Consider the following 13508-nt stretch of genomic DNA (forward strand, 5'->3'; position numbering starts at 1 on the left):
GCATCGGTCTATCTTCCAGAAAACAAAAGGTCCGTCTATGGAAATCCAACATTATCTATATGGGGATATTCAGGAGGCCCCTATAAACATTAGACTACTAGCTGATCCCACCGATATTGTTTAATGTGTATGGGGGGTCTTTAATCAATTGTGAGATGTTGCCAATGAAAAAAAAAAAATAAATAAAATGATTTCTTTTAGCATATTGATAGTGATGATAACTAAAGAAGAAAAAAATTATAATTAAAAAAAATCATTCTCCTATGGTATCAGCATAGTGGAAAAATTTGCAGTAAATTTTCATGTTGTTCTTTCTTCCTGAAGGTCCCCTTCTCTTAAAAGTGAGTGTAAAATCCTTTTCTATGATTTTCTAATAATCCAGGATATCTAATACTCAAGAAACTCCCAGGTCCCATTTATGCTGCATTTAAAATAAAATAAAATAAATGTACTCCACCATATTGATTCACAAAACATAGAAAAAAGCAGAACACGGCCGTCATTCTTTGACTTTGGTTTATTATTAATATACACAAAGACTATTATTATTTTATTATTAAAAGGTTGCACATTAATAGCTGCATAGTCAGCCCTTCATAGTCCCAATACATCATCGCACCGGTTTAGGTCATGTCTACCCTGTTCAGATTTCTAAATATTCTGTAAGCAGATGGGGTTTAAAGCCACAGAGGAGATCTGTCCCTAGGAATAATGTCTTTGGTACTTGTATTTTATTTCCTGCCAAGAAAAAATGTTATTATAAAGAGAACAGACAAATTCCCCTCTGTCTGACTTAAAAAAAAAAAAAAAAGAAAAAGAAAAAGAAAAAAAGAAAATAATTTTTTTTAGACCTGTATCTTCTAAGTTTATACATCCTTACCTTTCCCTATATTTTGGGAATAACTTAAAAAACTCAGACATTTTGTGCCGCCCTAATTTGGATTATTGCCTATTATGTTAAGTTATTAAATAACTTTTATAAGTTTGTGTCTCCCGAATTCATACGAAAATTTAAAGAAAAAAAAAAAACGTAAAAACGCCCAAATTCATTACAATGTATCCGTCACGTCATGCACTCAAATTCACTTTTTGGTATTGGGGATTAAGCTAGGTTGTTTGAGGGGACGAAAAGAAAAAAAAAGTTTCCTTCATATAATTAAATTTGAAGCTGTGCGTCTCGGCCGCTGCCCTATTTTTTTTTATTCATGGAGCGGTGGAGAAGAGGAAAATATGATCTGGCACATTACTTCTCAAATGGCGCAGTCTACACCAGAGATTAATCTGTAACAATGCTGCTCTGAAGCTGGTTGTATAATTCTGACCTTTTAGGATCTGTTACATACGGCTTGCCAAGAGAACATGCGGTGGTCTGTCCTTTCACGACCTTTGAGCTCCTCTTGGTAAGTACTGGTCACCAGGGCTTTCTCACACTTCTGTGCAAATAATTCCAGTTTCGATCATCGAGCCCAAAACCCCAATGTCCATTGTCACCTTCCATTGGTTATTATGACCGAAGTCCCAATATAATGGGGAAGTGCAGCTTCGCGGTGGCTTTCCGGAGAAGAAATCGATGAGGGACTTTGGTTTTTGTAGATGTACGAGTTCGCTTCCTCGGAGGAATAGCAATAGTTTTCCGTCCCATGTTCTCGTTCTGTGCATGATGATGGTTGACAAGGTCCGTGTTTGGATAACACATGGTGGTAATTTAGAGGGACATAAGGAACTTGGCCGCGGGGCTTGAAGTGCTCATGTTCGGGGTTATGGTGAGGAAATTTTGCAGACATTCGATCAGAGTTCTCCAGTTCATGATAACCTGTTGGACGTAAATTGACTTGCCCGTATTTGGGCTCCTTCATACAGATCCTTCGTGTCTGCTCATAGACCATTGGTCTCGGGAGCAGATGGTTTAATTGTCCTACAGTCTTGGCATGAAGACATTCTGACTTTGGCAAAAAAGAACTGTTTAATGAGTCTGAAAAGTGCTTCTCGTTTACAGCCATCTTCTCCTGCTGGTACCTACCAAAGTCCATCTTGTTCTCTTCTTTCACCGTGTGATACGTTGGGGTTCCTCTGCTTTCCAGTTTACTTCCTTTCATCGTTGAACCATAGTGCTCATCTTTATATCGGATGTTGGATCTTGATGATGTTGAGGAGCATCCTGTGTACCCATCAGAAGTGTTGTCCCCTGTCATATACCTTTTGGATGCTGGTGGAGTTTTTGACAAGAGAGAAAAAAAGTTAGTTTAAGAATATGAGCTTATTGTCAGATAAAATGTGAATATGAACACTAAATGGGTTGTCAACCCCTAAAAACTTGTGCTTAAACCGGTGCATTACTTCTTTCAACCCCAAGCAGAGAACTGTAATCGGTAGTGTAAATCATGTCTTGGACTTCACTACATTCTGAACCATGGAATGGCAGCCATTGAAATTAATGGCCAATCCATGCAGTTTCTGGTCCTTCAAAATGTTTTCTGACCATAGCGGGGCACTATGCAGGTGACCACCTTATATGTAAGGCCAGTTGACAAAGATAAACCTATAGTCAATATAATTTCTTTTAAAGGTGCCTACGCACCTAAGAGTGTTATTGGCCAAAAGTTCTTCTGCCAAGGAGTATTTTTCTCAACTCCCCCATTCATGTGAATGCTCAGTTCATCATTCATGCTTTTCAATGGGGAGAGGGGATTAAGCCATGTCCAGCCAGGAATATCTGGCAGTGGTTTATCTCCCAAGGAAAAAAAAACTCATCTGTGTTGAAATTGAAGGCTTTTTTCTCCCTACATCAACTTTTAATAGGTACATTTTTATTTAAATAATTAAATGTTTGTATTTGGGGCCAAAAAAATATATACTTTTTTGCATCATACAGTGTTACTAAGGGGACATTCATATAGAGTGAGGGCTGCTAAGGGGCCATCATACAATGTTGGGGCTATAGTTGAGGCCACATTACAATGTGTAGACTACTGTGGGGGCATCATACAGTTTGGGGGCATTATAGTGTGAATATGGGAGCTGTTGGGACATAATGCTGAATATAGGGGAACTGTGGGGGCTTCACACTGTGTATAGAGGAGCCGTGGTGGCCATCATACAGTGTAAAGAGGAGTTGTGGGCCCATCACACACAGGGCACACAGGGCATTATTACTTTCTAGGGGCATAGTGTGGGCACTGTTTTCTAAAGCACCTGCATAGGGCATTAATATCTTCTAGGTGGCAATTTTACCATCTACAAGGCACAAATGAGGCATTATACTTTGTTAGGGGCACAGTGGTGGCATTATTACTGGTACTAAGAGGAGCACTGTTTTGTGCCGCACAGCAGGTGAGTTATAAGGACACATACGGCAGCAGTATTGGGATATCAGCAGGATGAGAAGTTAGTGCAGGTTGGGGATAGATGGGGACTGGGTAGGAAATGTGAGAAGTCACATGTGTCTTTGCTGTAAACTTTGCAGATAAGTCCTGGCTGGAGAAGTTGTTGTGTCGGCCTCGACCAGATGGAAAAGACGGGAAAAGTAAATGACTCCATAGAAAGAACATCCTCTGTAGGTCACCATCTATAACTGTGCTGTGATCTCTTTTATGTTCTGCAGGACTGTTATCTACCACTTTATGGTCACCATGTGGTGGTAATATCAGTGTTGGTCTTTGCAGAGAGATGTATTTTCAGTAACAGAGCAGTCATGTGCTGAGGTTCTCCTTTACCCAAGATTATGGTGCGCCACTGTTTTTGCAACGATATATACCTCATTAGGGGCCCACTCGGAAGTTTCACCATCTCTGAGCTGAACCCCCTAGCTATGCCTCTGGGCTGCCTGTATCCTCTATTCAGAAATAGTGGGTATGTCTAACCTTGTGTAGTCTGATCCTACACTCCTACTTCCTACCAAATGTGTGTTAGAAAGATGTTGGGGGATTATGACTGCAGGATCCGACTACACAGTGCCTTTTTGTAGTCTGTAACCATAGAAACACATAGGTTTACATTGGAGCAATACACACAAAATGTTGGATATTGTTAAAGTTTGCAAAGTGTCAACGAGGCCAAAGCAATTAATTAAGGGTGCGTGCAAGTTAATAAAACACATTCTTGTGAAGCTTGTGAGCCCTTTCTGGAATATAAAGCTCTACATGTTTACACCCAAGAAATCTGTCAAGGAAATGAACATTTAACATAAATATTAATCAGAACAAACTTGTCTGTTTGCTATATCCATTTAATCTGTTTCTTGGAGTTTACTGATCCATCAAGCTGCAGAAACCACAACATCAGCTGCGGCGGCGGCTTTGTGTGACATAATGCCGGCCCACATTTACACTTCCCACATCAGTAATTACATCAGGACATGTTTGTGGAAGTCATAATAACAATTCAGGAGTTTGATGGATACTGAGTATTTTTTCAACTAGGACAAAAAAGCTGCTTTTATCTCCAGGATTGTTTGACGGACACTCAAGTAGCTGTATTCAAATATTAACTTTTATCGGTCAATGTTTTCGTCACACGTCCATGAGCAGAGAACCTTATGATACAGAACACTGCACCTCAGGAGGGGCCTACGCTATCTACCTTCCCTAATTACCCTTAACCCTGGCATTAGGGTTGAGCAAAAAACATTTGCCTTTACTTGGTCCAACATCCAATCCAAGGCAGCTAGGTCAGGGAAGTCTCCTCTCCTTCAGCCGGCATTATCGGCATGGCATCCTGGGTGTGTCTTGTGCTTAGATAGTCACCTGATGTCATGGCACCACACACATCATGACAACGAGGGTCCTAGTAGGCTCAAGAGGGGCCTAGCATGCCGGGAAGAGGAGTCCAGCCATAGAAGTAAAGACTGCCCTGATCCAGCTGCCAATGAGGACCAGACCCATCCTAGCATTCTGGAAACATGTCAGGGTATTGATAAATTCCTATAACATGCAGGGATCTAACAATGGCCATCGGGTCTGCCATAAATTAGGCTCTTAAAACCTGTTGAAAAAATTGTGTCAAGATGGCTAACTATATAGTTATGAATATAATATAAAGATAATAAGAAGGATAGGATTTTCTGACCCTCTCATTTATTGTTTTGGAATAATGATGGTCAGATATGATCCATTTTTTTCCTCGCTCAGTCATACTTGTTTCATGTCAAAACTTGTCAAGGTAGACCTCAAAAGGGTTAAAAACCCTTATTAAGGTTGGTACATACAATGTAATCCAATTTTCTGTACAATTTTCTTAGTAAAGCTTCCTCTATTTAGGCTTATAACAACTTACCATCGTAGCTCGGAGAAAGGTTATGACGCATCTGGTTTGGTTGATCGTGAGCAGTTTTTGGCGGAGAGTTTGGCACGACTGAGTTCGAGTAACGCCAGTGACATTCCCCGCCTGTCTGTAACGTGCCAAAGAAAAATCTTGCGACTTCACAAGGCGAACCTTGAGACTGACCAAATCTCGTAGGCATGACTTGTTTCTTGGTACTCAACACGTGAGAGTCCACCGAAAAGTGTCCGTAGTGGTAAGGGAATGGCAGGCTGTAGGTCGGGGTGTATACGAGTTCACTATTTTCTGTATGGCTGTTCGGTTCCTGGTTAACTGTGGCGTTTATTGCTGAGTTTCCTTTCCAACTTCCAAATTGGGCACAGTCCAACTTTTCACCATGGAAAGGTCCATATTGCTGGAAGGAAAAAAAAAATCATGAAAATTATAATCAAGAATTGGTCCTTTCAAAACTAAATATTTTTTTGGAACTAATGGGAGGAAGGGCCAACTCAGCGAATCACTGACTGCACTGTGGACCCAACTCCAGTGCTATCATTTTTGGTCAATCATGATGGGACCAGAGAGTAGAGACCAGTAGGGATGGAGCACGCATGGGAATAGGAGCTGCTTTAGTCGAGGGTAGGTGAGAGTGGGATTTGTTTGTTTTTTTCACTTTTTTAAACCAGTCATAATCCTTTTATAACATTTTTTTCAACTTTACAACATCCATATCCCTATATTTAATGTGTCTAAATCTGAGACAATATACCAGGACCATCTACAACTCTACTTGACCAAACTTAATCCCCCATAGATGATTATTCCATGACTTCTAAGGTCATGCAAGACGGGATTTACCTGTGGGTAGGGATTGGATCGTGTCTGCTTTGTCTTGACCTTCGCAGCTTTTAGCTTGGTGGGCTTCCGCGCCTCCTGTGAGGTAGTCATGGAGCTCCGACAGGGAAATGTGGCTTTTGAAACAGTCAACTGCTCCAAAGACAACTGCAGCTCTTTATATTCTATATCTCTGCACAGAAAGGACAAAAGACAGACATTTTGTAGAAAATCATCACCAAGACACATGATCGTGATATTGTTCTTATATTTGTATATATATAATAAATGTGCAAAACATTTCAATTATATCTGTCGTTTCAAGTGACATTTTTACTACTTCTGGCAATTATACAACTTGTATTTATAAGGATGGTGGAAAATGGCTGTCACTTTCCTACCCCTGAAGACACAAATGGCATCATGTGTATTAGACTCCCATCACACATCTGTTTTTCAAGTCTGTATGCAGTCTGTATTTTAGGGACCGTAAATATGGAAATACGCACACACACTGTATTCAGTGATGGTGCGCACACCATCGGATCATGATTATTGCTGCTTGGTGACCCTGAGCTCAGCGTGACCAGGCGACAATGATGGGAGTGTATTCAGCACCCACTATGTCTATTGTGTGTAAAATTATGAATTAAATAAAAAAAAATGGCTCCTGCGTAATTTTGATAACCAGCAGAAGGACAGCCCACGGCTGGAGGCTGATGTTATTAACCTAGGAAAGGAGACAATATCCCAAAAGGTTCCAATGCAAATAATAACAGCTCACAGCTGTTTGCTTAGCCTTTACTGGTTAGTTTATGGGGACCCCAGAAAAAAAATGATGTAGGATCACCCTATAAATTCTAACCAGCAAAGGCTAAACAGACAGCTGTGGGCTGATATTAATAGCCAAGGAAGGGACCATAGATATTGGTCCCCCTCCCAGGCTAGCAACATCAGCCCTCAAGTGCCCCAGAAATTGTATATCCATAAGATGCACCAAATCTGGAGCTTAGCTTTGCTCTTCTTACTTGTTGTGGTGCGGTGGAAAGTGGGGTAAAAGGGTTGGAGTTGATGTCAGCTTTGTATTGCCAACTGACATCACACCCAGGGGTTAGTAATGGAGAGGCGTCTATAAGGTGCCCCTATTACTGGTGTTCCTATTACTAACCCCATAGTCATATTGTAAAAAAGACAGCGAGAATAAAGTCCTTTAATTGAAATAAACACACCTCACTCTCATTTTCCCATTTATTACTGTAAAAATGAAAATTATAAAAAAAAAACATTCACCTGTTCGTCGACAATGTCTATTTGTCACACGTCGTAATCCATTTCTGCCTCATCTGGATGTCTTGCTGAATGGTGGCATGATGCGACTGTTCAGCCTGGCATCCAGGATACACTGAGCTGAGCCTGTGAATGCAGCTTCATTGACCTGTGTTGATGTCAAATTCATCAGTAAAGGCAAAGCAAACAGCTGTGAGCTGTTATTAAAGGGATCCTGTCAGCAGTATTGTGCTCAGTAACCTCCAGACAGTGTCAGGTCACCGCCGTTATACTGATTACAATGATACCTAGTGATGAAACCCGTCTTGTGGTTGTTGTTTAATCTTTATTTTCAGTTTTGAGTTAATGATATGATCGTGCTCCGGGGCGGCCTGTGGGGGGTCTTCATGTGGTGCTCTGATTAGGTATTCATGTGTATGGCCTCTGACAGGTCACTGATTGGTCACTGACCTGTCCCTTGTTTACATAATGAATATTATATATATCTTGGAAACAGTAGAAACCTTCTGCAGGCAGGGGCCAGCAGTGGCATATCTGATCGCATATCTATTGTGCATATAATTATTTTGTTTGACGTGTCAGAAGCCATAATCAGAGCACCACATGAAGACCCCCCGACAGGAGCACGAGCATATCATTACCTCAAAACTGAAAATAAACATAACACAACAACCACAAGACGGATTTCATCACCAGGTATCATTATAATCAGTATAACGACCTGACACTGTCTCTAGGTTACAGTGCACAATCTTGCTGACAGTTTCCCTTTAATAGCCTGGGAACATTTAGGGCTAATGGCCCCTTTTTCAGAATATTAATATCAGCCCACAGAGATCTGCTTTCCCTCAGGTGCTTATGAAAATTAGCTGTGTTAGTTTGACGCCAGATATAGTGTTTACCTTGGTGGCCAAAAAGATCAATTTTGGTCCCATTTGACCACAGCACCTTCCTCCATACATTTCAGGAGTCTCCTACATGTCTTTTGAGAAACTCAAAACGAGCCATACAATTTGTGTGTGTAAGCAAAGGTATGTTCTGTCCACGTTTCCATAAAGGCCACCTCTTTGGAGTGTATAACTTATTGTGGTCTCTGCTTGGGAACTCCGTAGCTCCTTCAGGGTTACCTTTGGTCTCTGTGCTGCCTCTCTGACTAATGCCCTCCTTGCCCGGGCTGAGAGTTTTGGTGGACGGCCCTCTCTTGGCAGGTTTGTTGTGGTACCATGTTCTTTCCATTTGATAATAATGGATTTGATGGTGTTTGGGGAGGATCATCAGAGATTGGGATATTTTTTATAACCCAACCCTGACTTGTTCCTCTCAACAAAGTTGTCCCTCACTTGTTTGGAGATCTCCTTGGTCTTCATGGTGATGTTTGGAGATCTCCTTGGTCTTCGTGGTGTTGTTATGTGATCTCATTTGTCTTCATCGTGTTTGGTTAGTGGTGCCTCTTGTTAATGGTGTTGCAGCCTCTGTGGCCTTTCAGAAAAGGAAAAGCGCATATACTGACAGACATGTGACATTTAGATTGCACACGCGGACGTTCTGTCACTAAGCATGGGACTTATGAAAGGAATTGCTTGCACCAGAAATTTTTAGGGGCTTCATCACAAAAGGTGTGAACACATGTGCACATGCCAGTGTTTAGTTATTTGATTCAGTAAATTTAATTTATGCATTTATTTTCCTCACTTCACTTCACCAACTTAGACTATCTAGTGTTGATGCATCACACACAAATTGGATTACAAAAATATTTTTTGCTGTTATGTAACAAAATAGGTAAAAAGCCAAGGGAGTGAATACTTTTGCAAGTGACTGTAGGAAGAATAAGATAGCTGACCTTAGTTCAGGTAGTGATGTTATGGTAAGGTAAAAGTTAATGTTTGGGACTACTCCATAGTGGGTGGGTCTTAGTGTTAGGACAAGTCACTGCTTCCTGTAATTAAGGAGTTGGAGTTTAGAGTGTAAAGTGAGCAGTGCTGCCAAGGGGGGGATCCATACCAAGAGGAGACTGAGGTAAGGGATAGTGAGATCCTGAGTTACTGACAAGACAGAGTGAACTTTCGTAAAGGCGTCCTTGGATACGACAATGAGAACCCTGAGCTTAAGAAATGCTGAAGGTAACGGACCTAAACAGGACTATGTTTAAGAGACTAATGGGGGTCCCGAGCGGTAGATCCAGGGCACCAGTAAAGGAAGAAATAGGACGCGGAACCACTAACTGAATAGAGAGACTGTTGATCAGGACCAGGGGCGGATTATAAGAGGGTCAATATGGGCGGTAGCCCAGGGCCCAGTGGTGTGGGGGAGCCTTGGGCTACCGCACAGATTGCCCGCCGCCATCAGGGCATTACTGCCCGATGTGCCCGTGCCCTAACTGGCGTATCATTAATGGGCGCGGTGGGCAGAGAGAGGGGGCCCACATCGGGCCCCATCTCATCTGCTCACCGGTCCCCTACTGGCACTGCGGTGGTTTCCTATTGACGTGCGGGCGCGCGTCCGCACATCAATAGTTAGTGCAGCGCCCCAGAGTCCTGGTCGTTGCAGTACTGTGGCTCCGCCACTATGGGGAGCCATGGTGCGTCCGATGGCACTGAAGGAGTTCATCTGATCAGGTATCACAGACACCAATACATTTCACAGCCGGGCCTCCGGGGGGAGCTAAGGGTGCTATTCATTAGGCCACTCCCCACCATAGTGGGTAAACTGGGGGTCAGGCAGGAAGTTAGATCAGAAAGCTGACTGGATTGGACGAAGCAACACCTAGTGGCAGAGGGTGTTGTGGAGGAAGAGACAGTAGGGTCTCTGTCAGGGGTGGGATCCTGACAGAGGCTTGGCATTGAAAAGAACGTAACGGGTCCGCGCCAGCTCCGGGAAGCGGCGGGACCCAAGAAAGGACTAGAAGCGAGATAGATTGTGCTGAGTGAGAAACGGGATCACGCAAAAGGAGAAATACCAGTAGGAGTCGTGCTGTAAGACCGAAGCAACATCCTACTGAGGCGCACTACCGGTGGCCGGAACGCCGAGGGAGTAGAATAACATTCAGCTTCAAGCAATACTCCAAACAGCGGCAGGGCAATCAGTCTCAGGCGGGCTGTCTAACTCAAATCACCTATGAAGTCTTGGGAGGCAATTGCGGGAGAGGGGCGTCTCTAGGGTCCCGGAAGAACTCCAGGCCTACCCGTCAAACGGGTGCCGTTCCTACCCGAACCTCAGGGAGGGACGGAGGATTAGCAGAACATCATCTAATCGAGTTGTGAGGGAACATCAGAAACAGACACAACAGTTGTGGGGTACTTTCCGTAAGCACAGCAGGGAAGGACTACAACACATAGCGCTAGGGGGAAGGCACAGATTTCCTCCTGTGAAGAGAACTCTGGAAGTGCCATTGGACCGGCCGGACTTGCGCAGCCTGGTGAACCGTATTCTGGACTGAGGACTCAGAGATCTTCAGTAAAGAGGTAAAGAGACTGCAACCTGGTGTCCTCGTTATTTACCGCGACCTGCACCCCACAACTGCACCGTTACAACACCACTTATTGCATTGGACGTCCCCCACTGACAGATAGGGCCACGGACCGGGTCTAGCCACCGTGACAACCCCAGGACTGAGACCCAGAGGCCCGGCTCCGGGTACCCCTCGGCCCTGTGGCGGTGTGGGGGCGCTTCAAACTTGGCGTCACGAACAGGATTTACTTAAGCCTGAAGAATCAGGTCATGTGTGCCTTGGAACTGTGATTTGTTGTGCTTGGACTGTACTTTATTACAAAGACTGTGTGCTGCGCCACTTGCCGCCAAAATCCGCCGCCATTGCAACGCTGAGGAGAGCGCCGGAAGAGAAGAGGGGTGTGGAGTAGGCGTAGACAAGCTAGAGAGCGCGAAGAACAATGGCCGCCCAGTCTAAACATTTCTTGGTCCTGAGGACGTGTCCGTCAACAGCCGAGGTCCGCCTCCTAATCCTGTTTGGAGGGTGGAGACCATGGAGACGGGGCCGCCCACGAAAGAGACCGCGGGAAGAAGACACCGAAGAAGGAGCAAAGATGGCGACACCGAGAATTCCGCGGGGGACTGACCCGATCCAGCCTGAGGCTGCACCGCTTGACACAGCCCCAGATGCACCAGCGTTGCGGGGACTGACCCTCACGGGGCTACCGATGGGCCGACCCCCCTTGCCACCATCAGAGGAGTGTGTAGCTGCAGCCGAAGCTCGCCAGATAGCGCGACGCGTGGAGGCCGATGCTCGCGTACTTGCTCGGCTAGGTCGGCCCACAGAAGTCCACCTATCTCCGGTGTCCCCTGCTCCTTCCCACCCGGCCGCGGCTGAAGGTACGCTACAGGCACAGGGCATGAAGATCCTGCCGGAGGCTGAGCACCTGCGGCGCTTGATGGCTGCATGGCGGAACCGACCACAACCGGCAGCCCAGATTGATTTAACCTCCGTTGCGGAGCCCCCCTTGTCTCATTGGGGTGTGGTGGTCTCTTTCAACCCTCAACATGGACGCGGGGTTATACAGGAGATTGGAGAGCCGCTACAAGTTCATGTGGACCGGGAGGAGGTGGAGCCTTGTGAAGGACGATTCCCTCGCGATCTGGAGCCTGGTGATGCGGTAACTTATACCAGATGGAGGAGAGCCATGGGAGAGGCTGGCTGGATGGCGCGGGGCGTCCAGCGGTGCGTCACACTACAAGCCACTGCCAGAACACCGGAGGATAAATCTCCCGCTGAAAAGGCCGCTGAACCTGGCCCCGAAGAACAACGGAGCACCCGAACTTACCATGCACCTTGGGGGCGTGCCGGAGCTTCAGCGAAAAGAACATCCCGGCGAGGGATCCTGTCGCTGTTCGGGCGGGACCCGATCCTGGAACCAGTCGGACGACCCGTTGGTCTGGTGAGGCCCGGGAGGAAACCACCTTCCTCCCCGAAGAATGAGTAAGCATGACTGCTTTAAAAATGTATATAGTTCTTGGTTTAACTGTTTGTTTCCTGATTGTTTGCTGCTAAACCCGTCCAGGGTTAATTCCTAGGGATCCCTCTGCTGACCCGGGATCCTTCTTGTTTGTTTATTTTTCCTCAAGTTTGCACAAGTTGAAAGAACTGCAGTAATCATGGACCGTGCATGATACAAACTCTTCTTTGTAAATAGTTTACACCTTCTTAAGGGTGTTTCCTACTGGTTTTACTTAAAGACTCTTTGTGAAGATACCATACCGGAGCTTTTGCTGAGAAAGGACTGGTAGCTAGAGAACAAATGCTACCTCCTAAAGACTTGGTTCCCTCTTAAAGGGGATGTTCACGTGTTGCACTTAAAGAAATGGTATTGCTTTAAGACTGATAGATAGCAAAGATGTTTGATAAGAGAAAATGATGATACTTACATGTAAAAGTTATATGTATCCAACTGGTTAACTGTAAAGAAATGTTGATAATGTTCCTTAGAAGAAAGATTGAGAGACAGAAGGAAGGTGCAGTAGGCCCCTAGGGGTAGACAGAATGTCCTGCATAGTCGGAAGTAAGAAAGTACTAATGAAGGTTGATGATCTAAGAAGATAGTTGATAATGTTGATAAGAAAATGGGGATAGAAGGTAAACCCTGAGTCCTCCATAGAAAGTTAAGAAAGAGTTAGTAATGTGTTACAGAGGACAGAAAGTGAACCCGTAGGGGTTAGGTAGTGAGTCCTCCTAGGAGCCATACGTAGATGGCTCAAAGCTTCTAAAACGGAAAGTATGTTATGTCCTATACTATGTATAGTAGTTGAAAAGGCAGTAGGCCCTGGCTGAACGGGGCGGTCCTGTAACAGAAAGGAGAGGCAGTAGGTCTGGTGCCAATAGGACAGGCGGTCCTGCAGATCCAAAGTAGGAGAATGAGAAAGTTAAAATGCCTTATAATGTGATTATAGGAAGGTCTTTAGTGGATAAAGAGTGTATGTCCTTAAAGGCAAAGTTAAATTATTGTTCAATAATGTTTGCACTTAGTAGAATACCCGGTTGGGTAAGAAAAGTTAATTATAGCATGTTGCTATGATATTTTTGCCATGTTTGTAACGTTCAAGTGTCCTTACCTCCCATAAAGGGAAGCCTGTTCAAGTATACTTATTGTCATTGCACTCAACAAAATTGTATGTCTTTT

General features: G+C 44.4%; 1 protein-coding gene across 1 annotated transcript in view; it reads right to left on the reverse strand.

Moving 5' to 3' along the window:
* Positions 1 to 501: 501 nt before the first annotated feature.
* Positions 502 to 13508, reverse strand: part of SIM2 (SIM bHLH transcription factor 2) — a 128964-nt gene continuing 115957 nt past the window's right edge. Inside the window, exons 9-11 of the mRNA XM_077293888.1 lie at positions 6115 to 6283; positions 5272 to 5671; positions 502 to 2206 (exon numbers count right to left, since the gene is read on the reverse strand). Coding sequence (XP_077150003.1) covers positions 1488 to 2206; positions 5272 to 5671; positions 6115 to 6283 — 1288 coding nt within the window. The 3' untranslated portion in view covers positions 502 to 1487. The remainder of the gene's footprint in view (positions 2207 to 5271; positions 5672 to 6114; positions 6284 to 13508) is intronic.

Source organism: Ranitomeya variabilis, chromosome 3, assembly GCF_051348905.1.
Source record: "Ranitomeya variabilis isolate aRanVar5 chromosome 3, aRanVar5.hap1, whole genome shotgun sequence".
NCBI lineage: Eukaryota > Metazoa > Chordata > Amphibia > Anura > Dendrobatidae > Ranitomeya > Ranitomeya variabilis.